Source organism: Meleagris gallopavo, chromosome 4 (genome assembly GCF_000146605.3).
Source record: "Meleagris gallopavo isolate NT-WF06-2002-E0010 breed Aviagen turkey brand Nicholas breeding stock chromosome 4, Turkey_5.1, whole genome shotgun sequence".
Taxonomy (NCBI): domain Eukaryota; kingdom Metazoa; phylum Chordata; class Aves; order Galliformes; family Phasianidae; genus Meleagris; species Meleagris gallopavo.
In genome coordinates this window covers 18,486,453-18,513,344 of record NC_015014.2, presented here as the reverse complement: position 1 = coordinate 18,513,344, position 26,892 = coordinate 18,486,453, and the positions used below count along the sequence as shown (strand labels likewise).

At 42.9% G+C, this 26,892-nt stretch overlaps 1 protein-coding gene across 1 annotated transcript; it reads right to left on the bottom strand.

Annotated features, from left to right (window-relative positions):
* Positions 1-244: 244 nt before the first annotated feature.
* On the bottom strand, positions 245-26,456 carry LOC104910601 (adhesion G protein-coupled receptor L3-like). The gene is made up of 4 exons (XM_010709688.3): positions 26,335-26,456; positions 23,703-23,799; positions 8,194-8,322; positions 245-2,653 (listed from the first exon to the last, which is right to left on the bottom strand). The coding sequence occupies exons 2-4, from the start codon at positions 23,782-23,784 to the stop codon at positions 1,854-1,856; spliced, it is 1,011 nt and encodes a 336-aa protein (XP_010707990.1). The 5' UTR covers positions 23,785-23,799; positions 26,335-26,456; the 3' UTR covers positions 245-1,853.
* Positions 26,457-26,892: the final 436 nt, after the last annotated feature.

The following is a 26,892-nucleotide window of genomic DNA, read 5'->3' as shown; positions in this document are numbered from 1 at the left end:
ACCTAGGATAATCTGCAAGAAATGTGGGCCAGCTTTGTTCTCACCCAGATACAAGTGCTGCTAGCCTGATACTTCTACTTAGCTGTAGCTGGGTAATGTTTGTGCTTAAATTGCTCAGCCAGGCTTCCTCTCTTTGGCATTGCTCACCCATGCCCTAAAGGAGTTGGAAACTTGTACTGAAGACAGCAATGGAGAAAGGAACAACAGAGAAGAGCGATTAATTGTACAGTACATACATACAGTGTCTTCTAAATTGTGATCAGTTGTTTATTGGTTGGCAAACAAGCTTCACTTTTACAACAAATATTAGTAATGAGGTCATTCAACTGCTGAGACCATACAAAATGATCATAAATTAAAAATAAAAAGAAAAATAAAGAAAAAAGAAAAAAAAGAAGAAATTATACTCCGTGCTGCTAATTTACCTCAGGAAAGCCTATGTTACTTGAAATCATGTCAAATAAATAAATTTCCTGTTAGGCAAAAGAATGAACAGAAGACTTTTTTTTTTTTTCTTTAAAAATCACTGCAAAAGTACTTTTTAGATCACTACGCATCAATCAATTTTCTTCTTAACCACTGCATTACAAGTGCCTAAATGGGGACCGGACAGGGCCGTGAAGGCCCTTAGCTCCTATGGGGAAATCACCGTCTCATGCAGAAGCCCCGCTACGACTACAAAAACCGCTTGGCTTCTAGATGCGAACCTACGGCCTGGGTGAGGGGCTGCTTGCCAAAGATGCTTCACAGGATTCTTGTTACGATCGGTTGTGCACTGTAAACATAAAGTTTGCCCTGCTCTATTCTGCAAAAAGTCTGCCGGCCATGTGGCGGCTTGAGAAAGATACACGATGAGGAAAGAAAAGACTCGCTTGGTTGGAAAGAAACTGCCATCGCATTCCTAAAAATGGTCCTTAGAAAGTGGTGTTCGCTTTTCTGCCCAGTGAGACTTTTTACCAGGACGGGAGGGACGGAGGGGAGAGGCAAAAGGAAAGAAAAGAAAAACAGGAGTTATGAAAAACCTTGCTCCTACTGGTAGACAAACTTACAAGACCAGCACAACAGAAAAATTCTTATTTTTTTTCCACTACATTAACAGGGACGCAAGTTCTGGAGGAACAGAAAGCAGACTATATGTGCAATGCTAGTATCTGTACATTACATAGAAATTGTTTGATTCTCTTTTTCTGCCATTAGTTTTGATCGTCAGTTAATACAGCAAAACATAAAATATGCCTTTAGCATATAATTCTAGGATTCCCTTCTGTATCATTAATTTTTGTTTCGGTTGCTTCCACAGCGAAGGGCGCTGCGATCAAACCGAGTTGTGAGTGACCAAACCCCGCTGCATGATCCGGATTTGTAACAGACAGTTTGCTAGCTTGTTTGTTTTGTGCAGCACTCCCACCTAGATGCGTCATCGCTACTAGTTTCAAATACACATTTTTGGCCTTTTTTTTTTTTCTTTGCATTTTTTTTTCTTTCTTAAATCAGGTCCTCAGTATTAAGAGTAACACAGCATCAAGGATCGTTTAAACAAATACAGCATAACTTGAGAAGGCCACGAAGTGTGCCGTTATCTGTCCTATCTCTTTCATTAACATAATGAAGTCTGTCTGAAGGGAGGGAGGACAGGGTGGAAATGGGGGGAGGGAGGGGGCAGCAGTTCCTGTTCTCTCCGGGCTGGCCTAAAAATTCCAGTAAAAAAAGTCTGAGAGTTTCATTTCGCTTAGAACAGCATGAAGATTTAGGAGTACACACAATATTACCACTGCTTGTATTAACTCAGAACAGTAAACCGAGCGTTACGGAGGGGCTGTGGGTGTCCGTTTGCTTCATTTTTGCTTAACCTTCTATAGACTAGTGACCAAATGAGCGGGTCCTTTCGCACTGCCATCTGGGGAGGTTCCCTCTTTGTTCGGCGGGACTATAAAGCCGTCGCTGCTGCCTCGGCCTAGCTGGTAGTATGTGTGTAGCTGATGGACGTGGTTCCTGGAGCCGAGGTTGGGCATGCTCTTGTAATAAACATCATCGGCATCGCCACTTTTTGCTGGCGGGGGGTCGGTCTGGGTGCTGGCGGCAACGCTTTCCGCCACGGGCATGCCGGCCAGCGTGGGCATACTGGTGTACAGAGAATCCCTGTTGGGCGACTGGAGGTCGTCCGTGTGCTCGTTGGTCAGCAAGGGGAAAAAGCTCTCGCTGTTGTCCTGTGGGATGCGCCGCCGGCTGTAGAGGTGGGGCTGGGGGCCATCAGCCGAGTACACACGGGGGGGCAGCAGCGGAGCGTCTGACTCCTCGTGGATGAGCTCCAGGCCCAGGCTCTCCTCGTGGGTGAAGGAGGTGGCGTCGTCCAGCACGATGGCGTCGTCCTCGCTCCCGCCGCCCACGCTGTTGACGAGTTTGTTCATCAGGTTTCGGCTCTGCTCGCTGGAGCGCTCGTGGTTGTTCAGGTAGGAGGGGATGTAGTTGGAGGTGAGTTCCTTCAGGATCTTTTTCTCGAGGGCGTTCTCAGTGTGGTTGTACCCGCGGTCGAGGATTTGCACACAGTTGCTGAGGTACTCGCCGCTGGCGATGCTGTAGCTGTTGCCGTGATTACCATTCAGTGGTAGAGTATCCGTGACACTTGTATCCCTGGCATTGTTCAGAAGCCCCTCTGAAAAACATTACACAAGAGAGGGTGACTTGTACAAACAGGACACTCACGCGGGACGTGCACACTCACACCCTTCCTAGGCTGCCACAGGGCCGGGGAAAAGCGAGCGGCATGCCGTCTCAGCACTAGGGAGACTGCTTCGTCCCAGGTGTGAGGGTGCGGCTCCGCTTCGCTGGCTTAAGGCCTCGCCGCTGGTTTAAGGTCTTGCTGCTGGAAAATGGAGGACAATAGCTAGCAGGAGGGAATAACCTCTCCTTGCCAATATTTCCTCTTGCTGTTGTGCACTGCTGCTTCCAGAGGGTCTGGGATTTGCTCTGCATGTTCCCGGGAGCTGAGCGATACATGAGCCTTAGCTGGGCCGAAGTACCCTTGCTGCAGGGCTTTGGCAATTCACCCCAGCTGAGGAGAAGTATTTGCTGTGTAGGTTAATCATCAGCCAAACTTCACTTGGGAGTGTATCCTTACTAGCTTCAGAGGAATGAAATAAATCTGCATTCCCTATCAGAGGAAAGGCACGAGTGTTCTGCTAAAGGCAAGATTCGTGATTAGCTCATGCAGCCAGCACAGGGCCACAAAGTGCTTCCAGTCCAAAGCATTTTTGGAAAACTAAGTATCCTACCCCTCCTGGCCCAAGGGCATGGCCAAAATGATTTACTTGGTCTTGGTCAGGTGGGAGTTTCCTAATGCCATTGGTACAAGGGACAGCTGTAACAGGGTCTTGCACAGCCTTTAAAAATACTTTCCATCTCCCTTTCCAAGTGAAAGCAGAGATCTCAGTGGACTGTAGAGCAAGTACTGTCACTGCCATAGTATGGCAGACATGGTGGGACACACACTCGGGTTGTTGGGACACTCCTGAGCCTTTCCTGCCAACCTTCTTCGCTGCCTGCTGTATTTGAACAGGCAGCCCAGGGAAACGCATATGCCTGGCTTGCACAAAGAATGTATATACGCACAGACAGCTGCATAAATGAGACCTCTGAATTTCAGCAATGAACTGTCCTGCTTGCTACTGTACCACTGACTGGTGTCTCATTTTTGCTGGCCTGTCAACACAGCCAGCACAAGGCTGGGGCTTGATGCCATCCTTACTCACTCTATGGGGTATGGTGGAGCAGGTAGGCAAGGGAGAAGTAACCCAGGCCACAGGCAGGTTAAGCTGCCACACACTGTTGGTTTTTGTGTTGTTTTTTTTTTTGGATTATGGCCTCCCCAGAGCAAAGACAGATATGGGAAAGCACAAAATCCCATATCGACCTTTCAGCTAAGGGCTATGGGTGTTGCCGAAAAATCATAAGCAACTCCCAGCAAGCAGCAGTGGATTAGAGGAGCCATTAGCTGACAATTTAACAGTTGCTCTTACCATGCTTGGTACATGGCATGTGTACCTTCTGAAAATACAGGATTCGGTCTATATCTGTGATGTTGTAGTTGTGCATGACAACGGCTGGAAAGTGCTAGTGCAGGCTTTTATTCTTTCTTTTGAGTAAAATGCCCAAATATATCTGTTGTCTTTTAGTTTTCTGAAGCTTGGAAGGTGATGCCGTATCCCGGGTTTCCAAACAAGGGGTGCTATGCAAAAAGTCAACTAGCTATCACAGACATAGAGCAAAGCCGCTTATTTTCATGTTGGAAGCTCTCCAAATGAGCCATGATGCTTGGGAATAAATGGGAAGTGAGCATTTCAGGGGGAGGATCGTTTGCAATGGGTGACGGACACGACAGCATCTGTCTGATAGCTGAGTGCCGTATGCATTGAGGCACCAAGCAATGCTTCCGCTGCCAATGCATAGAGCCAGAGGCTGTGAGGGTTCAGAGGGAATTAAATGAAGGCATCACATGTGAAAACAGAGTGGGGTCTGCAATGAAACGAGCCATATAAAAATGCCATGACCTTGCAAATCAAAAGATGAAGTTTAAAAGAATTGCACGCACAGCTAAATGAGAAACTAGTTTGGGTAAATGATATCACAAAAACGGGAAATAAAAAAGGAAAGCATCATCTAATCTTAACTATATATATATGTACACACACATATATATATATACACACACACATACACACGCATACACAGATATATACATATGTATATTCATATGCTTTAGATTCTTTTGATTTCAAAACTGTGAGATGAATTTCCTTTATTAACTACATCATCTATATGTGATGCAATAAAAGTGAACTAAAAAAAATTACATTTGATATGCAATGTTTAGCTTTACTCCCATACTTGTCTCTCTGTAGGGCTCTAAACGACAGCATGAAGAAAAGGAAAGAAAAAACAACAAGTAAGCTTACAGCGACAGTAGGAGAAACATGAGTAAAAAGCAAATTGATGATGTGCAGAAAAGAGAGTTAACGGAAATAATTTTCACTGCCCAGAGTACATGAATTTGTTACATGGTTTATTTCAGGTTAAAAATATTGACATTTTAGACAGAAAAGTATTTTACCCGCAATATCAATGCACTACAGTTTTATTGAAAATATAATCACATTTAAAACTTTATCCAATGCCATTATAAATGTTCAGCGTGCAATACATCAAGAAATAATCCCTGGAAATGTTAAGAGAAGTCTAAAGCTGGCAATGGTCATGCTTGAAAAGACAGGCACTGTCAATGTCATTTCCAGAGTCTTAAAATGAATGGCTTTACTTACTGTTAGTTCTAATAACCCCTGGCAGTTGAAACTGAAATCCATTTCCTTGCTAAACTGTTTTGCTGTCCATCCTTTGCAACAGCGCTTTGCAAGAGTATGACTTAGCTCATCATGGGGCTGTTGGCACTTAAAAAACTTTTGCAAGGAAGTGTTTCCTTTCTGTTCTTTTTATAACCAAACACATGGAAAATTACATGGACTTTGCAAGCAAATGTGAGAGAAATAGTAGTCTGAATAATGGCATCTCTAAATGAAGCTGTTGAGAAGGAAGGGTTAAAAAAAAAGCAGAGCCAGAGATGAAGATGAAGAGCCATTGTTAAGTGTCAGCTTCTCACTTTGCATTGGTCTGTGGGACACTGTTATTTAAGCAGAGCTTGTTACGTGATTTCCTTCTTCTCTTAAACTTATCAATCACAAAAGCAGTTAGGCCATTTTGAGACGCTTATGCATCCAAGAGACCGAGTGAGTACATATCCATCAGATGCAAAGGGTAGTGAGTGCTTCACACGTGCCGCGAGGTGCCAGGTTCCTCACCTACCATCTCCTCCTCCTTTTACACTCTGTCCTGTGAAGGAATTGGTTTTGTCACTAGTACATGTCCTCTGGCCTGTTGGGTTCTCATTCCCAGCTTCTTTGCAATGCTTTTTAGGGCTCCCAGCCCCTGCTGAGACAGGGCAGTTTCAGCTTGAATAGAGAAGGTATTTTAAAGCACGGAACTGGAGAGGAGAAAGGGGAGACCACCCCAGACTCCACATTTATCCTCTTTATAGAGTCCTGTCTCTGTCAATGGCCAACAACAGATGTGGCAGATGAAGGTGCAAGAAAATCATGTGGAATGAGTTAGTAGGGCAATGTTAGCTAGCATGCCTTCCCTGCACTCCAATCCTGGCCAAAGCACACTCGTAGATGGTGACAGCATCTACTTTTACAATGTGTTATCACTGCTGTAGCCAGGTTGCTGGTGCAGCGCCCTTAAAGCACAAAGAATCCAAATGGGTTTTGCTAAGTTTTCTTTCCACTGCTGGTTCTCCTAATATGCACACTTTGTAATGGAATGCTTTGTCCTAAGATAACAGCCAGTTTGAAAAGCAAAAGCTATCCCACTTTCTTTGGTCACTAATTAACTTGCAGCCTCCTGAATATAATGGGTTGCATTCTGCTGCCTCTGAAGTCAACGGCAAAGCTCCAGTGGCTCAAGTGGGATCAGTAATGGTCACACTTTCTTTAATCTCCTAGGGATGTAGGCTGGGCAACTTTCTCTGTCATCCATCTGGCTGTGTTGCACTAAATAGCATGTTCAAATCAATAACACTATTTGTGGAATAATGTACTGTTAACTCAGGTAATTGTATCAGAATCCAGTCTCAGAAACTAGAAGAACATAAGATTATTAAAATGCATGTAAAGCCTTTTGTCACATTTCTGCTCACACTTTTGTCCATTTGAGGCACCCAGACCTGAACCTCAGGACTTGCCTTAAGTTAGATACTGACCCAGCATTACCTGCTGCCACTTGATTTAAAAGTCCCTCAAATCTCAATATTATCATGCAAGAAGACATACAGAATATCAAAGCTTGTTTTGACATTTGTGATACACTAAAGATCTTAAAATTCAGAGCATTTCATGCTTAACAGTAGCCCCTTTTTAGAAGACATTAGTGGAAGCAAATTTATTGCACAGTGTTAGCATAGCTTAAGAAATTTATGAACAACAAAAATGTCAAACACACGTGCTTCCTTGTGGACTGAACGAAAATACCCTAGTAATATAGTTCAATATCTATGTCTGTTATAAACAATACACTGCTATTTAGCACAATGGGAGTTTTACTACTTGCATTATAACCATCATTATTCTCCCTTCCTTAGGAATCCTTTATGGGAAATGGCTCCTTCATTAGAGGGAAGAGGTGAAAGAGTGCTAACCCCCAAAAGAAATGGTAGAGCAGGATGGAGCTGGAAAGCTCCACACCTCAGTTGCTCTTCTGTTCCAGTCAAACACCTCTGCCTGGCCTGGGCAGCAGAACCAAGACAGCAGCCTACAAATACCACCTGCCCCCACAGCTGGAGCAGAGACACATACACTGGCGACAAGAGAATGACCTCAGAGTGGGAGCCTCAGCTGAATACGACTGACTCTACCTGCGCACTTCTCATTGCCAGAACAATGTGCCAAGAGCTCTGAGCTTCCCTCCACCTTTTTCCATTCTTTCTTTCTTTTTACTTTGTAATAGAATATACAAAATGTATTAATGCAAACGGCAAAACGTTTCCTCCAACATCTAAACTCTGCTCTTTGGAGCTGACCTATGCTCCTTCCTTCCGCTGTCATTTTTTCTTACAGATCAAGGGCATTTTTGCTTTGTTTGGCATTTTTTTTCTTGTGTAAGCTCCAGCAGACATGCTGATGTGCTGCTGACCACATTTCTCTCTGCCATTTCAAACAAGAGCAGCTTTGGTGTCAAAGGCCATTTTAGCTTCACTTACCTTCAGAGGTGTTCCTGCTTCGAAATGAATGGTTTAACAAGGAAATGTGCTGACAACAGAGACATCTGACAAAACATACATAAGACCAAAACAATACAAAAGCAAGGGGATTAAAAAAAAATCAAAATCAAAACCACTGTGAATGCTTTGAGTAGAACTGATGAGTGTCTCTCAAAGTGAACTTGATTGCTCATGGAAAAAAGCCTACACAAAATGGAAAAATGCACTGAAATGAAAGGAAAGGGAGGATCGTTTCTGTGTCCAGTTCCAAAAAACAAAGTGTGTGTGAGGGGGAAGGGGAAAGAAGAAAAAAAGAAAGAAATGGGCAAAAAATAAGCCACAGAAAATGGAATTCTCACTAGAAAAATTAGAGAGAAACTCCAGCACACCTTGTGCGTTGTACATGCTGACAGAAGGGTTGTTATAGACCGCCGATTCCCCGAGCAATGTATTATAAGGGTTGTTAGTGCCATGAGGACGAAGCAGAGCATTGGTTATAAGATGATTAGCCATGGCTCCTGGAGCAGCCCGATAGGAAGACAGAGAAAAAACAAAAAAGGTCAATCAGGCAAATGTGGCATAAAAAAAAGGGAAAAAGAACATTCAGAATGACAACAGTTGAATTAGTCCTGATTACAAGCAGCCAGCTAATTAGACTTGAGAACTGTATGCCACTAAAGCAGCACAGATGTTACTGACAATGCACAAATCCAAACTGATGCAAAAGAAAATGGATCAGAAAGCAGATAAGCTACATTTATGGTGGTTCCCCAGTTGCTCGGAGTGTAAGCAAGGCTATGCCCACATGCTTGCTACAAATAAACAAAGAAAGATGGCAGCCTACACAGTGGCAGGGAGGTGGGGGGAACTCTCCAAAAAGTGCCAAATGAAGAAGAAGAAACAAAAAGACTAACATAAAACAGCACATCCAGTTCCCACTATGGCCTAGGATCTGTCTTACTGGTCATTTGAAATGTATTTGAAACCAAAATAGTATAATTAAAAAGAAACGATGGAAAATGCAACCTCTTCAAAGGCTCTCAGCACTTATTGGAGAGCTCTGCTCTGGCCACCAGTTTCTTGTATCTAAGAGGATGAGTTTACTGCAGCTCCTGCTCTCAGAGGCTGTCCAGTGCCTCCTGGCAGGCCAGTCATGGGTGCACCTCAGCCTGGCAGGTGTTGCACTTGGGACTGAAAGCAGACCATGGGGACATATGTTTGGAGAGCCCCTGTTTTCCAAGCAAACATCTTTTAGCCTTCCTTCCTGACACTTCTGAGTATGCAGCCAGCAGTCAGCCTTCCCCTTAGATTCTCCCCTTGGAGCTGCAGGTTCTGGACTTCTGCTTTTCAGGATCATCACAGCTTAGTAGGTGGCTGCCAAGATCCACCTTGTTTCCCACCGCAGGCATCAATTCCTGAAGCAAAGCCTCCCCCCTCCTCCTGATGACCTGCAGGACCAAAAAGCCATTAAACCCTTGTCCTGTTAAATCTCCCCTGGGATCCAGAGAGGCAGCTGACTCAAAAACTCACCCAAGACAATTTCCACTCTCATTGCAGGAATACTCAAGAGCATAAAGTAATTTTCACTTACTTCCTGGGCTAAAACATTAGAACAAATCCTTCCTACTAGGAAAACAAGTTTTAGATGGGGCAATTCCAAGGCTATGAGCAGGGAAAGAGAAAGGGAAGGAGCACAGAAAACAGACCACCACCTTTTCCCCAGCCCAATCCTCTTCCAGGGCACCAGAATTTCCAACCCAGACCCTCCCATCCCAGCTTGGCCCCTAGCTGGAGCGGGAAGGTTAACTGGCTTCACCAACATCTGCTGCCCAAACCCAAACAAACGATTGGAAAGCAAATTGCTCAACACCAGCCACTCTTGCAGGGTCATCTTTGTCACCTATGGGGCGCAGAGTCCATCATCTGCCTCTCTTGGGGGTGAAGGTGGCCCTGTGGCGTGGTGGAGGCGGGCTTTGCAAGACGCTGGTGTTCTGGGTGCAAACTCTTCTCTGCAACTAATTACCTTCTAGTTTCTTTCCTCCTTTTTTTTTTTTTTTTTTGATGCCATTGCTGATAATATACAAACTCCAGGTCAGTTTCTCAGACGCAAGCTCTGTGAAAGCTCACGCCAACAGAGCATTTCAAGAAAGCAAAATCTGTCCTGCCTCTCCTTTATGCTTCCCCAGCCCTTCCTGTCCTGAGGCGAATGGCATTAGCGGGTCACTTGGCCTTTTGAGCGCAGAACAAGGTAGAAGGTGGCGCTGTATGAGGGCTGCATGCCAGGGAGGTTCCTGCATGGATACATGCAGCTGCAAAAAACACTGGTTTCTCTCACCTGATGTTTTGGCTATACTGATGTAAAGCAAGATGAACTGTAGTGTTTGGAAATAAGGAAACAATGCTGTCTCCTGTAAAAAAACATTATATGAACACTTAACTAAGCAACCTTGAATATAACTCGTCAAATGAGTCAATCCTTTTGTTCTGGTGATGCATTTATCCATTACTATCACATGTTGGACTGAGGAAAAAGACTGTAGGAACAATTTCTCTTCTTGCACTTGTTTTATACCAGTGTGATTACTAAGGTCATTAAAGTAATCTCCGCTTTTATACCACTTCCAAACAAGCTGGGCCGGAAAAGATTCAAAGAGGGACTCATGTTTATACAAGTAACAGGAAAGTCCAGAGTTAATGGCAATCACAAATTCTGAAGTGATGTAATCCTTCCATTTGAGATTTAACCCAATCTCCAAGTTGGTTGCCATGAGATTTGATATGGAGAAGAAGGCTGTACCTGCCCCATGGCTTTGAACACTTTTGCTCAAGGTATCTTTTGATGGCAACTGCAGAAAGAAGCATCTCACACGATGTGTTGCTGGTCTGATCTTGTCTAACACTTCAGGTTCCCACAACAAAGGCAGTGATGCTTTTCCCATGTTTGTACCCCACCTGTTGCTACGCGTGAGCTGATCCCACTGCAGCTTGAGCTTGGAGCAGTGCACGGCAAGAGACAAAAAGGGACAGATCTGTGTCAGTACACAGTGCCTGGCTTGCCTACATGCACCGCAGGGGCACTCTGCTGCCTGGTGGGCTCTGAAACAAGCTAAATTCACATCAACCTGGTCCTTCTGGTCTGTATGAACTAGATAGTTCCTGGAAACTTTTAAAGCAGATCAGTGATTCTGACTACAAACACTACAAAAAGTGGAAAACTCAGAATAAATCAGTCATTTTCAATTTCGAATTCGTGTACAAGAGGAGGCTTTGTGTAACAAAACAGCCACCCATTCCTATATGCAGACACTAAACAAAAATACCACATCTTCTGCTTTCCTCTCCCTTTATTTGTGAGGGCGTTAAGATTTTTTAATTTACTGATCTAAATGTCACTTTTGAGTCAGTTTCTCCTGGTGCAAAGCCAAAGTAAATCCACTGATATCTCTTTCCGATACTTTTCAATATTTTGGGCACTGAGCAGCAAGTTCCCATCAGGGTGGGCTGCCCATAGTGAACTTCACTCTTTGTGTGTGTCATGGAAAATACAATCTCTGGCATCTTAAAAACAAAATTATATATGCCTTGTATTCATTAATCTGGGGTCTTGTTTCTCCTTAGCTGCTTTAAAGCTGCAACATTCCCTGCCTCAGAGGATTGAGGGAGGGAGGGATTGAAGTTAAAGCTTAAGATAAAACAATAATACAATAGCTGAATCCCCATTATTGAGTTTCTCCTTCCCAGGAGGGAGAAAGAAAAAGGTATCGCAAGCCATACATTTAAGTATCATCCTGCCATTTTCATAATACTTTATCATTGCTATAGCAACCATCACGGCTACTGGGAGAAGCAGATTAAATCTGCAGATGAGGTATGAGCAGAAGAAGCAGGTGGGCTACCCATGAAAATGGCCATGGTAATAAAGAGCTAGTGAAGTCCAACAAAGAAAGCCTGGGATCAAAACGCATGCCTTCTGAAAATGCTAAGAGAAGAAGCAAATAGGCCTATTTGGCACAACATGTCATAGCCTTCCATGTCATGACACCAATTACTCCCAGTAAATCACGCAGCCCAGCATCATCCTTGCTCTGCAGCAGTTCATTGGTAACATCCCCTATACAAATTCCTCCTCTGCCATCTCCTGAAGTACCTAAGCCCAGCACACAATCACCAAGCATGCTTTTCACTTCTTTATTTGCTTAGTTATGCTGGTTGGCTTCAGTTCAGCTGCACTGCAATACTACAGTTCTGCTAGCCAAAGGTACTCTACTGAAAGCAAACTCACCTCATTCCCAAACCCACCTTGTATTGTGTGCATATGGGCACACCTGCTCTTGGGAGTGGGAAAAAGATGAAGCTTTAAAGCCAAAGGCTCACATGGGCATTTCCTTTTTCACAGGGATGAGAAGTTCACAAACAGAGCCCGCATTTAAAAGCAGGAATTTGGTGCATGAGCATAACAGAAAGCTGTACCTTGTTAAACAGTTACCATTTAAACACTCAACTAAAAGCAAAGGGCAAAAAGAAATATGAGAAGCGAATGCCACCAGACTCTAGGTTGTATCGTTCAGGAACAAAATTCAACTAATTTCTTGTGGGCAGCTGGCTGACAAAGCCATATAAAGGCATCTAAGCTAACTTGAATCATCTGCGTGGTCTGCTCAACAGAAGGGAAAACATATCCAAGTATTCATCCAGCCTTTCTGAAAATTAATGTCATGCAGCGCGGCCTAAGCAGGCTGCCAATGGCTTGGGCAGCACTTTATTCAGGGTCATCTGCCCACGTAGGTAAGAACACCCTCACATATCTCTTTTGGCTTTGTATCTTTTCAGTGACTTGCCAAAACCAGCTCTCGCCTTGCTACCTGCATTTTAGCAGGCCGGAAACACACTGGGGAAGGGAACATTTCCTCACTGCCCAGAAGGCATGCCAAGAGTGCAGTTTTGCAGAGAAAGGAGACTAAAGCATTTAATAAATGTAAGCTGGTGAACTAGTGAATCAATCAATTGAACGTTTCAAAAACGCCCAGAGAAGCCCAGTATTTTCCAAATGAAATGCTTTTCTTTTTTGTTTCTCAAGACTGGTTTGTATGAAAGCTGACTTTGATTCTCTTATGATGTCATCTTTTCATTAGAGTAGAAACTAAAATAAATAGTTCAGAAAAGGCACATCTGAGTTGTAACAAAATATTTCATTGCCTCTGACCCAGGAGTCCAAAAATGTAATTGTTCCTGTTATTTTTTTTGGTTGTTTCCTGAAAGAATGTACTGATGTGCTTCCGGTCAACCTTGATCTTTATGTTTTTTTCCCCATTTGCTGTTCACACAACTCTCACTGTTCCCATCCCATAAGACAGGGTAGGGAGCAGTGCCCCTGCCCACTCTGCCTCCTGAAAGCAGCCAACTTATCCTTCTGTCCAGAGACCCCATAAATCAAGACCGCTAGCTTCTCACACTTCATATATTGGACTTCAGACCACCCTGCAGAGAGTGCATGGCCCAGTCCCCAGAGTGACTGCAGCGCCTTGGCTACCAGCGAGACTGGTTTATCTCTATGTGGTTAGAGATGAATCTTTTCCTAAGTGTCCATTTAAAAACAAAGAAACAAAAAAAACCATACTCCCTTACTCTAACCATAGTAACTCATCTCCTTAACTTGAACATTACTGAAATAACCTTGCTGCATTACTGTTTGTAAATTCCTGCTAGCTCTGTAGATCACTGAACATTAACTTATTCCATTTTACTCCCAGGCAAAGAAAATATATTCAAAGCAGGTTTGCATGAGTCAAAGCTCCAGTCATCTCCGTGACTTTTCTTATCAGCATTCAGTACTGCTCTTTATTGTGTTGTGGACAGATATTTGAAGTATTTTAAAAAATTCTGGTCTTTTGCATGTTCTCTTGTAAGTTATTCAAACAATTAATACAACTATGAAAAGTGAAATCACACACATTTGCTGAAGGACAACAGGTATCTTCAGCATTCTTCCTCGTTCCCTTCAACAAACGCACTGACGTTCAGATTTATTGACCTGTGTTCTTATAATAGCCAACAGGATTTAGTTAATAAACTTCAATAAACCTCCCTATTAAATTTCTCTCAAATAGGTTTGTTGTCACTTGCAGCATCTAATCTATTCATTGAGAAGCTATTAATACTGACTGCAGTGAAATGGAATTTCAGCAAATGAGATTGTTAAGCTCTGGGCCATCTTCTGTGAAATGAAACATTCCATGCTTTTATGCAGAGACAGGGCAGGGAAAGTAGCTCTTTTTCCCTTTTTCCTTCCTTTCTCATGGAATGGTTTCAGATGATAAGATTATAATCTGCTGGCCATGTTCAAAACATACCGCTAGTCCACATCAACTTATAAATGTTTGCCATGGGACAGAGGCCATCGTTTCACTGATTTCTTCTCAGCTGCATGGAGCAGAAGCACATTCCCTGGATGGGACATTTCTTTTTACCACTGCTGCTCCTTCAAAGAGTTTATGGTTCTCTACACCTTGAGTACACAAAGGTGCATTATGGCTCTTTGTTCCCCTTTATACTTACTGCTTGCCAGATGCAACTTCTTAATCAAGACACGTGTAAAGCCATGCCTATGGTGGAAACTGGTCTGTACTTGCAAGAGTCTGTATAAGCAGCCATGCTTTCTTCCTTCCTCCGCAGTCATCGTGCTAAGACTGCTCTGCAGCAATACTCTGCTGGATCTAATAGTCCCCAAAGCCTGCTCTGATTTCAGAAATTGCTTTGCCCTTACTCTTCCTCTTTAAATCTGATCCACCTATTGACTGAACTTCCAATTATATGGCTGTCAATCCTAAAATCAAAGCCAGTTCATAATATCTCCCAAAGGAAGAATGCCACGTCACTCACTGAAATCACTGCAACAAATCTCAGCTAACTCTGTCCCAGCCAGCAGAGAGGCAAAATAAACCAGAAGACAATCAGCAGAGGGATTCATTTCACACGTAGGCAGAAATATGAGTTAAATTTTCTAAGTTTTGATCCCTGATGCAGAAAATCATATTTTTCCTGGCATATGTATGGCTGATTGAAAAAAAAAAAAGCAACCACAAACCATGAATAGAAAAAAAGAAGTCAAGGCACTCGCTAGTCCAAAAGGATACTGCATTTTCCTTAAAATAGAAAATATTTATTTGCTTACAGCTACCTGGAATTCATCTCTATTTCATATATGATTATCAGAATGGTTCATTTTGAGGCCAGATGCTGACATTTAGTTAAACCAACAGCCACGTAGTAGGGCTGCAGAGGTTTATGTCTTGCAAACAGTAATCTCTCCGGGCTGACTCATGTGGACAACTCCATCCAAATTTGTGATCTATCTGGGTGTGGGACCCAGGCAGTGGTACTCATGGGGTCAGGGAGAATTAGGGGTTGATATATATGCTCTGTAATGGTTACAAAAAGGAAACATAGAAGCAGAGGACAAAACCAAAGACTTAAAACTTAGGCAGTTTCATCAGAAAAATGCCAGTGGCAGTGAGGAGGTAAAGAAACAGCCATGAACGCTGGGCAAAATGGAAATTTTAGAGTCCTGACATAAATTAACCTTCTGAAATTCCTGTGCTATTCCCCTTGTTGTGAGCACTGGCACACACACAGTATTTTGCAGTACTGGAACGGTAAGTGCTCTTGAGCATCACCTTCCCCAGAGAGGGAGCAGAAGCCACAACACTTGAGAAACTGTGGCTAGATGAAATGCTAGAACAGAGCCTGCAGGCTTGCTCTGGATTAGTGGAGAGATGCCTCAGGGGACTCTCAACCTGCTTCTTGCCCTTTGACTTCCACCAAACATCCAAGGGACGCATAAGCACCTCAGAAAAACACTACTCTGCTCTCAAGAGGCAGCCTCAACTGAAAAGAAACAGAAATGGAACTGCTAATCATACTCCCGAGGCCGGAGGAGAGCAGGTTCACATTGTTGTTGCTGTTTGCGGATAAATCAGCTTCCTCCAGGATTGCTGGCTGAACCCCCTGCAACAAAGCCTAACTTTCCCAAGGCTGGGAGCTTTGCTAGATGCTGTGAAGGAAAATGCTCAAAAACAGAGTCTGCTGAGTCCCTTGGGCTGGTGCAGCAGAACACACCTGCTGGCTCAGCAATGGTGAGCAAGGCCAGTATCAAGCACAGACACTGCAGAAATGCTAGGTGCTGGAGGAAAAGTGCCATGCCTTTGGTTTAAAGCAGTGATGATGATAAAGTGAGATTTGCACATTGGCAGATGATGGTCTCCAAATGGTCAATGAGACTGCAGCTTCTACCAGAGTCATCGTAGGCTCAGCTTTGAAAAGTCCTCCATGCTTCCCTCCAGAAGATCCTGACCGATAAATATGTAGTGCAGAAAAAGAAAACAAATGGAAAGAAAGCAATATTTATTCTCTAATACCTTTAAGCCTGAACAAGAGTCATTGGTGTTGCTCAGAGCAAGTAAGAGCTGTTTAGCCAGACTGTGACATATCAGTGGATGGCGCCCTCTGAATATCTGATTGAGATGAGTAGAGACATTCCTATCTCTCCCAGAGTTCAAGTGCTTGCTATTTGTTTTATACGCCATATAAATTCAGCAGAAATCTGTCTGTCATGCCAGTCACATAAATCCATCAAGGAGAGAACAAGCACCTTAAGATAGACTGACACATGACAACAAGAACGATCCTGCAATCCAAATTTCTACCCACCCTCTGCTTTCCCTAGGCACTGACAGCAAAGGGTCAGCTTTGCAAATGGGCTCAGATGAGCAAGTCATTCTTTAAAGTATATGGAGAAATTTCTCCTTATTTAAGCTCCTGAACAGGGGCTGACAGCTCAGAAAGAGCACAGCTCTGAAGCCAGAACTAGAAAAATGCTGAACTGGGTTAAGCCATTCCTGAGCAGTTTGTGTTGATTTTATTTTGCTCTTTCTTCCCCTCTGCTTGTCTCTCCTTTTAACCACACCAAAAGTCAGACTGTTTTCACTGCTGTATTTCCAAATTATGTCCTACCTACTACATGCCAATCCTATGCAGACAGCTAAACAGAAGCATCTTCATCTCACTATACAGAAGGGGAAAATCTGGGGACAGGAACCCAAACTAGTTTCACTTCAGTGCCACAGTGCAAACCTGCAGCTACCATCTTTTGGAGTGACAGACTTTGGCCAAGGCAGAATATCACCTTCTAATGTGTTTTATAAGGAAAAGCTTCCTAAAAATGCAGGCTGATATGGACACCTGAAGATAATTTAAAACTTCCCCCTCTCCTCCCCTCCCCCCCAAAACACACAGTCATCCCTGCTGAGTTTAACAGTGCAGATATGGTTTCAGCATGGAAATCACAGCTTAATTATATTTTTGAGTGGGTGGTAGGAATTTGATGGGAGATTTCATTTAGGAAACAATCACGTCTTGGGTTAGAAATCAGGATATTAATGTTCTTCATTTTAATTTTCCTCTCTGACTCAGATTCCCACTGTTTGAATTTGAGCTCAATTTGTTCTGTTCATTATGAAGAAATCCACATGAATTTGACATTAAACTGATTATCTCTGAAAACAGTAGCAATAATTTCCCTTTTTCCTGTGTATGTTTCAGATTATGTCTTTGTGGTTGATATAAAAACGCAGGGGAGAAATAATAAAGCAAAGAGAAATCAAGTACTTATGCTGGAGCACTACTTACAATCTGAAACACGCAATGACACTTAGGCATTTGGGAGGAAAAGGCAAGGGACAAGGACAAAAGAATAACCTAATTTCCATTTCCCATTTCAGAGCATTTGCGTGGGAAAAAGAGGAGTGAATATGGCTTTCCTAGCCGGGAAAAATAACAAGTGCACTAATACTGGGGATCCTGGAGCTTCACAATGACTTTTTGATGTTTGTTTTTCTTTTTTTTCTGGCCTTCTACACCCATCCAGCACCTAAGGTTTGGTAGTGGCTGCAAGTGTGCATCCACCCTAATAAACAGACTCCTAAGGCCAAAAGGAACAAATAAATATTTAGGACTTGCCACCTTGCAGCAGGTGTTGCTGTTGCCAGAGGTCCTGGATTCCAATCTGCACCAGCTTATAGGATCTCGATGGCACTGACTCGATTTAGTGGGCCCCATAAGTCTCACCTGTGTCCCATATCCCCTGCTCAACACTGGACTACCAGTCCTTTCCTTCTGTCTATCTCCTACAACCTTGGACTGTAGTTGTAGCCCAATTTCCAGCATTGTCTTTACCCCCATCCCCTGCCGTTCTGTGCTAGCCCCTGGACCTGGTTCATCCTCCCACCTTGTCCAGGGCTGTGGACAAACCCTGTTATCAGCATCCATTTCTGTCTGATGGGTTCAGGTTCTAGTGGACAATGCCCTATGCCTTTTATTTGGGTTCCTCTTGTCTCCCAGCTCTTCTCCCTCATGCAGCAGCTCTGTTCCATCTGCTTGCAGAGCTGCATTTGCCTGATGTTGCTGCAATCAAGGAAAAATGGAGCAACGTAGGCCACCAATAAAACTCTCCAGGAGACCTCTGTGGATAGGGTTAGCAGGGGCTGCGAGCACTGCCTTTGGGATGAGAGAGCATAGAGCCAAAAGACAAGGGATGCACATACTCATGTTTCTACAGGAAAATTGGGATTGGAGTATTAAGCTTTATTTTAAACTATTAAACCTGCTCCTTAGGTGCAACTTGCTGTCTAGCTTGGAAGCCAAGATTCAGGGCATTACAGTGAATGCAGGGCATTACAGTGGGGCCCAGCACAACAGACTGGCAATAGTTTCTATTTACAAAGAAATGTGGTGGCTCTGTCCCTAGTCCATTTATTTTTCCAGAGGGAAAAGCCATCTAGATATTCTAAGTGCTTGCCACCAGTGAAGATACAGTTCCTCTTATCTGCTAACTTCAATGGATACAAGCAGCTCCAACAGTATGTTTTCCTGTATGAAAACACTACCTCATACCATTGACAAAGCTTTCCTTTTTCTCTGCTTTTCTCAAGCATCACCTACACAAGAAACACTCCTTCCTTTAACAGATAACTCATTTTTCCTCTAGAAGAAAATATCAAATCTCCAACTTGAAAACCTGAAGGGTAACAAAGTACCATAGGGTTCATGATGTTTTTTTTCCTCTCTCAGCTGCCTCATACCCAGAGAGAGACAGTAATTATTGTTTTACCTCTCACCTAAGACATAGATAAAAACAGGCTGGAGTTGCATTGCTGTTTTGCACTACAACTGCTTGTTTGCAAGGCTATCTGAGCTACTTGAGTGCTTTTTGACAGTAATGCTCCCCAGGTGCAAACAGACCTGTTCCTCATGCTTAGAAGGAGGCCACTTAGATGTCCTCAGAGCTTGGGTCCATGCCATACCAGCAGTGTTCCAACAGTGTTCACATTTGCAGTGGTCCCTCACAATCTGTTCCTCTTGCCATTAGCACAGTGCTGAGTGACATTCTCTTTACACCTGTGTGGACTGCACAGGTATATGACTAGATTTCAAAAGTACGAGTGTAACAGAATTGAAACAACAGTAATGACATTAATTGCTTTTAATCTCTGCTCTTTTTAACAACTGTCTTTATCCCAACCACCAAAGAATCTCCTGTTACAACCAAGCAGTTATCTACTGTCTTCTCCTGATGAACTTGTTGCTTTCTCTACCTTCTACTTTTCAGCCTTCAAGGAAACAAGTTCTAGCAAACATTCCACCCTACAGGCATCTCAACATAGCCTGTTGGTCCAGTTTTTCAGCATTTTGTCTGAGTGTCTACATCAAGACCTCCAAAACCTCCCAAATAACGTTTAGGCAAAGGAAGACTTCTTTTCTTTCCATTCACAAAGTCATCAGCTTGGTTCAGGTTTTACCCCGCTCACCTTTTGTAGCTCATTCTGAAACAGCTTGCAGTTATAAGTTCAACAATACTAGTTTACTCAACCCTTGCACTGTCTCTGGCTTGGGCAGGCTGTCCCCCAGATGCTCAACAACCACATCTGGGCTGCTAATTCAACACTTCTCTACAGCTCCAGCATTACTTTGCCATGTGGAACTTGTCTGAGCTGAGTACAGCTCTACAGACTTGGCTCAGGTGTTGCAAAGTTTAAATAACTCTGCATCAGACTTAGACTTGGGAGACCAAAGTCAGCTGGAAGCCATGGCATTCATACCACAGCTGCATCAATTCCTAGTCAGGCAAAGAGAGTAACAAAACACAGACTTGGGGACTTTGCAAACACACTGTTCCACAGTGAATTACAGTCTAGTCATGCCTAATGTAAATAAAATCCATGCTGTGTCACACATGAGATATAGCAGAAGAGAAATGCAGAAAAAAACAGACAACACTGAAAGGATCACAAGCACAGGGAGATGAAGAAATTCCCAAAGTAATGTCTGCATTTTTTATCCTGCAGAGATTGGAGTCACAGACAAGCTGGAGAACCACTGAGATGAAGACATCGAAGCAGTAGGTCCAGCTCAAATTTTCAGTGCTGAGAGAAGCACAAGATGGATGTAAAATAGATGGAAGGAGTACTCAGCCAGACCCATGATGGGAAAAATGGCAAAGTTGCAGAGTTGGAGTGTGAGGACCAGGAAGCCCCCTAAATCTTGAAATAGACTAGCATGTTCTTCCTCTGACAGTAGAAGTGGTAGAGTGATATAACCCCAAACACACTAAGCTATGATGAGCAGCAAGGGGGAATGGAGCCTAAAACAGTTTGAACTAGTCCGTAACTGGAAGTTGCGTTCAGTAGATACCTGAAATGATCATGTATGTCTTGGCAGACAAGAGTAAGTATTGGTTTCATTACAGAATGTGTTACATCAGGTGAGTTTGGGAATATGCTGGAAATTCCCAGTAGGATGAATGAGAATAACATCATGCAAAACAATATCATGGCACATGGCATTTGCAGGGGAAGAAGGTAGCAGACGAAAGAGGCGCTGGAGCTGAAAAAAAGCTGCAAGGAATGTGACATCTGCTAAATCAGATAAAGATACAGCTATGTGTCTAAAGGAAGGATAGTATTCCAGACTGACACCCATGATGTTCATGGAAGAAGGAGAAAAGCATATGAAGTGGGACAGCAAATGCTAATCATAATACAGGAAAAAGGACAGCAAGGACAGACTTGCCTGGGACATCAGCTAGCAGTAGGGGGTTGTTAGTACTGTGAGTGTGACGAGGGAAAAAAGGCTTAGATGAGAAAGTACTCCAGTTAGAGGATGTGTCACTGCTGTCTGCTTTCACAACAGGAGCATGAAAAGTCACCAGCCTAGGAAATGGAGGAGTGGAGTCAGGCCAGGAGTTGGAGGACAGGATGATTCTCGGGAGAAAGGATCATTTTCTCTCTGCTTTAGAAACTGGACTGTTGACTGAAAGTTCTGTAAAAAATACCTGTGCATAAAGAATGTATAATTTGGGATAATACAGTTTCATGTAGAAGGTATTTAGGCTGGGGGGGCTGGAGAAGACTTCTGAAAGGGTATACAAGCCTGCTGTATCAACTTCAGGCCAAGAAAGATACCAACCATATAATTCAAAACTTGTACTTGATTCCTCTGAGCTTTAATTGCACACTTGTAAATAAAACATTAATGAAATGTCTCCTTTAAAGCTTGATATATATTAAAATATTAAGAGGAAGACAAGAACTGTGAAAACCACATTGCCCTACTGGTCTGTTCAGGCTTCAGCTCTCCTGAGGGAGAGACTGAAGAAACAACTTATACTTTATGCAAAGCCCTAGCACCACGAACATTTCTTTCCAGGCAGAATAAAAAGGATAAAGTGTGAAATATCTGGGGCACTCTGCAGCAGGATTTCTGTTGATGTCAGGTGTATTTTCCTAGCAGAACTGACCACCTGCTGCTTCAGAGACACTGACTCCCAAATAAATGTTTTAACCTCCATTTTGCAGAACTATCTACCCCCCCCCCCAAAAAAAAAAACAACAAACCAACCCAACAAACAGAAACAATAAATTGCATGCCTGCTTGTGTGAAAAAGAGGAAGGGTGCCCCAGTATAATTGCACAACTTATTCAGGATGCTTAAGCATCCCACCACAAAGCATCCCTTTGAAGACAGTTACCAGGCTATTTCTGCAGACTGTGGAGATATGCAGGCCCTTTGGGTGATTCATCTCATGTGACAGCACACAACAGAAATAGCTGGATGAAATCCACTTTGAAAATGCCTCTCCCAGCAGTTCATTTCCCAACTGACCTTTAAATAACAGGTACATCTAACAGTGGGCTCTTGCCACACTGGGATGGAGACTACGCACTTAAAACCTCTTCACAGCTTTACAGCCATACTCCCATCTTTGCACAAAAAGAGCCAAAACTGAGAAAGGAGACACCTTCTGCCAACAAGCCCAAGATGCTGTTTGCTAATGCATTTCCCTCTGTAGCCTCAGCTGCACTGGAGAACAAGGAAAATTCTGCGCTAACTAAAGGAGTGAACAGTTCATGTATAACACATTCTGGTTTGCTGCTGAGACGGGTGGCAGAGGGAAATGGTGGTTCCCTCTGTAACCTTTGTACAACTGATCCCCCACTAAATTAGCCCCAGAGAAGCCTATTTGTAGCAAAGATGGAAAGAGATCCAAGGGCAATGCACACAGTTAAATCAATATGAACAGAGGCATTTGCAGTAATGGCATCTTATGGCCATCTTTATCAACAAATCTCCAGTGAAGAATGAAACTACACTAGCACAAACACCTTCGGAGTGGGTTGAGGTATGAAAGTACACCTCCATGTTAACTAGGTTGCCTTCCCCTTTGCACTGATTTGGGAATACATATATAGTGTTAAGAAAAATTAATCATATACACTTAGCTCCCCTGCACTCTGCAGTCAATGCTACTTACAGCACAGTCAAAATTCTCAAAGCCTATCCTTACACTATCACACAGGCAAAACTCATCCTAAAATCAGTGGGAAAAATGGGTGAATAAAAACTGGGGAAGAACCAAAATCCAATTCAACTCCCAGCTGATCTGTTCAGTGTGACCATCAGCAGTGGAAACACTTTCCATTTTCATCATCATGATTACAGTTGGGCTCAGTAATCCAAATTTTGCCTCCTCTTAATTCCAGCATAAACTGAGTAAAGACGCAAAACAGAATTTAGCATCTAATTTCTCAAGGTTAAGCCATAAGGTAATGGTACTAAACTGGAAACAAATCAGTCTCTGAAGTTTTTTTTCCTCCTCTTACTGTCATTTTCCCATAACTGACTGAAAGGACTTTTTTTTTAAAAAAAGTTCATATTTCCTCTAGTGCCAGGCACCACATTGTGTTTGGCATGCCTCTATTTCTGTACATCTCTGATAGCCTTTCCTCCACAGATGTCTATATAAAGTTCACATTAGTCAGTTCCTCAAACTAGGTATGAACATCAATGCAGACGATTTTGTTCCAAGCACACAGCTTTTCTTACGTATGTGCTCCGCTGTTCATTTTTGCTTCCACAAAGACCACAGAATTGCTATGTACCCAGAGCAATCACAATGTCTGTGATGCTTAACGCAGGCAGTATGTTCTCATAACAGCCCATTTTCACCGTCAGCAATGAGGCCTGACACCACAGCAGCTTATGGCAGTTTGCTGGGGAAACATGGAGGTTTTTTTTTTGACTACGGGGTTGTTGTTGTTTTTTTACCCCTTTTCCGAATTCCCTTCCAGAAATGACATTCCTTGAAAATGCATGTGTAAAAATAAATGAAGAAAAGAAAACAGGAAACAATCAGCACAAAACCTCCTCCCAGTTAATACTGTAACATTTCTTGTGTAAATGATTAGGGTCTGGCACCATCTGAAGTGAAGAGAAAAAGGGGCAATATATTTGACTCATTACAGCTATCACAAGAGTTAGAGATAAAAAAAAAAAAGTTTATAATTACCTCTGTTGAGTGAAGCTGAACTGTTTATATCTCCAGTAATAAAGGAAGACTCGGACTGCTTTCGAACTGTGTCGTTCCACATCCTACGAATCCGGCTCTGAAGAGGGATTGAACCACAGCAGGTAATGAATTTTTAGCAGCTGCAGATAGGTTTCTTTCTGCCTCACTAAAGATGGGCTATTGGGGTGCTTAGCTCAGGATGAGACTTGTTTCTATCCAGCTGTAAGCAATCAGTTGCCGTTTGGTTATAACCATCTTGTGCATATCAGACACTGCCTGCCTAACTTCATAACACAAACGCCTCTCTCAAATAAGAAGTGCATAATAGGATTGCTCACTTTGCTTACATCTTAATTAAAAAAAAAACAAAAACAATAGAAATCACTTGTGAGAGGAACCCAAACCCATGTAAGCTCAAGATTTACCAGTATTGCACCAAATAACTGAAAAATAACTTACACACAGAAGCAGGCACATTTCCCATATTACCTAGGATAGTCTGTATCAATTTTCTGCAAAGCATAACAGAACAGTTGATTTGTTTCTTGGTGTCCCTGAATGCATGGAATTTTTTGTAGCTACTATCCATCTCGGGGAATGTAGGTTAAAAAAAAAACCCACAACAAATGAGTAATTTCTATTCCCCTACTGAAAAATCTGTAATGATTTTGCTATCAGTGTTATGGCTTCTGCTCCTGGGGAAGCAATGTCCCAAACATGTTGGCCTTCTGTTTTGTTTCTCAGACACAAAGTAGAGCATTTACTTCTGTGGCTTTTACACCATCGCCTTGCTCTTCCTCCACTAGGCCTTTCAAAAAAATCAAAAAGTCAGCTGTGCACATCTTGCGAACGTCCTGCTGCAGACCCACGCCTCAACTCATAGAGTATGTTGGATGTGTCCTACAGCTACATGAAGAGGGTGCTAGGCCATCTTGGAGATTCAGAATGCTGTTTGCCACTGTGACAGACTATGTTTCTCCTAGTCACTGAAAAGCCAGTGCTCCCCATAGTGGGGTCTTAGCCATGTGAGATCTTCCAGGGCTCCCTTGGTCACAGCTTCTTCTCCAGCTATTAACCATGTACTAATGGCATCTCCTAAGCATGCATTAGCCCTCTACAAATTGAACCAGAATGTAACATGCGGCCCATGGACTTTTATAGTAGTTCTTTTTCACCTGGACATTTAATCTAATGCATTCCTCTGACATGATCCACATGGATTAACTATTCTTTTCCCTAAGTGCTTTTCAGAGGAAAAACAAAAGAGATCTAATGAGTTGTGCTCCTCTTGGACTTTTCATAAGTCAGGAGTCAGATATATTCTACAGCGCAGATCTCCATCTACTCTCTTTCTCCCACAAGACGTTTCTCCTGCCTGTGATAGGGCTCAAACACTTCAATTCTTTCCAAGAACAAGTTTGTAACAGAAAATAACCAACCACAGTACTTCAAGCACTCCCTGTGAGGAGGGGACTGCCCTCAGGAGTCAGCACAGGCTGAGGTTGCCAAGGAGGAGGCCCACATAAATGTTACTGGATACAGTATCTTTGTATGTTATTGATTACTGTGGGATTTGATGGCCTACTGAGAAGAAGCTCCATATTCTATTGCTGTTATTTGCCCTGTATTACATCCACACCTAAGTAAATGCCAAAGTGGAGTTCTTGGATGACATTTTGGAAGCCATTGAAAATAAATAACAATTTGCTCCAAGACATAAATCACAAAATGTGTTTTCCTGGGAGGTTATAAACTGGTATTCACTGCATGTGTTTCATAGTTTAATGGCTGAACTGTCACATATAATTACTTCCATTAGTAATACTGAATAAATTTGTATTTAGTTTCTATTGATTAAGAAGTAAGCTTCTTCATTTTATATGAACCGTCCTTCCATAAATCTGTATCTGTACATACAAGTCAGCTTGAAAATGACTAAATGTACAAGCTACACAAAATATGAAACTTAGGTGACCAAAACATAACAAATCCTGTGATTAAATGAGATAATCTGGTCCCAGAGGATTACTTTAAGAGATAAGCTGAGGAAAATCAAGTGAGGTAATGGAACTGATCAAACCACTGAATGTCAAAAAGTAAGCCTTTTTAGTACGAAGGCTATTGCAGCACTCTTGTAGCCTTTCTTTCTTTCTTTCTTTCTTTTTTTCTTTCTTTCTTTCTTAAGCAAGAAAAACAGTTGTTATTTTATGATTTCTGTATGTGGTGATCACAGTGACAACAACCTTGAGATGGCAATTAAAGGACATGCTGGGTTGCAGTACAGCCAACAAAATGCTCCTGATCTCCACGGACAGCAGGCAGAATAGCTCAGGCTATGAGCACTCACCTGCCTCTGAATGGCAAATGTGGATTTTTTGTGCTCACTGCAATTATTCAGAAGGTTCTTGGAGAGGCACTAATTGCAAACACATCCCAAGAGAAGCAACCATGTCAAATTCAGGTCTGGGAAAGGGGAAATCTCTGCAGCTGCAAAGGAGGTAGCTCTATGGCAGGTTCTTGGGCTCCTACCAAACTTGCTGGAGGGTGAGGCACGGAGGAGAGCTTCTCACCCAACATGGAAATTGATGCAGAAATGCCGAGCCTTGGGGCAAGGACAAGAAGCATGGGTTACCTGTGAGCCTGTGGAATATCTTCCAGGTGTCCGTGACCCCGAGGTTTTTCCTGAGCCAATAGAGCTCTCTGTACTTTTCCCACTACAGCAATGTGTGCGCAGGCATTTTCCATACTCTTTACGTACCTGGCCAAGAAAACAGTAATGGTGGTTAGTGGGTAGCTCCTCCTCCAACCCACAGCCTTAAAATTGTCAACATGGCTGCTGATTTTTCCTTGGTGGTTCATTAAAACGATAGCTATTGTGGGAAATGAGCCTATTACACCTTGCAGCTGACTGCTCCTGCAGTGTTAGCTCACCATTTATGAGGGCGTAAGGGACTGCTTTTATCTGGCAAAGCTGCTCATTGACACCAGTCAGTTGTAGCTACCTCTGAGGCACATCAAAGGAACACTGCAGAAACTACAGATACACTATTTATGACTGAAAATTAATATCCTCATAGATTTGATGTAAACTGGCATATTGGCTCATCAAGGTACTAAAAGTTATTGCTTCTGGCAGGGGACTAAAAAGAAAGATTCCAAAAGAAACATATAAGAGCTATTGATTTTTTTT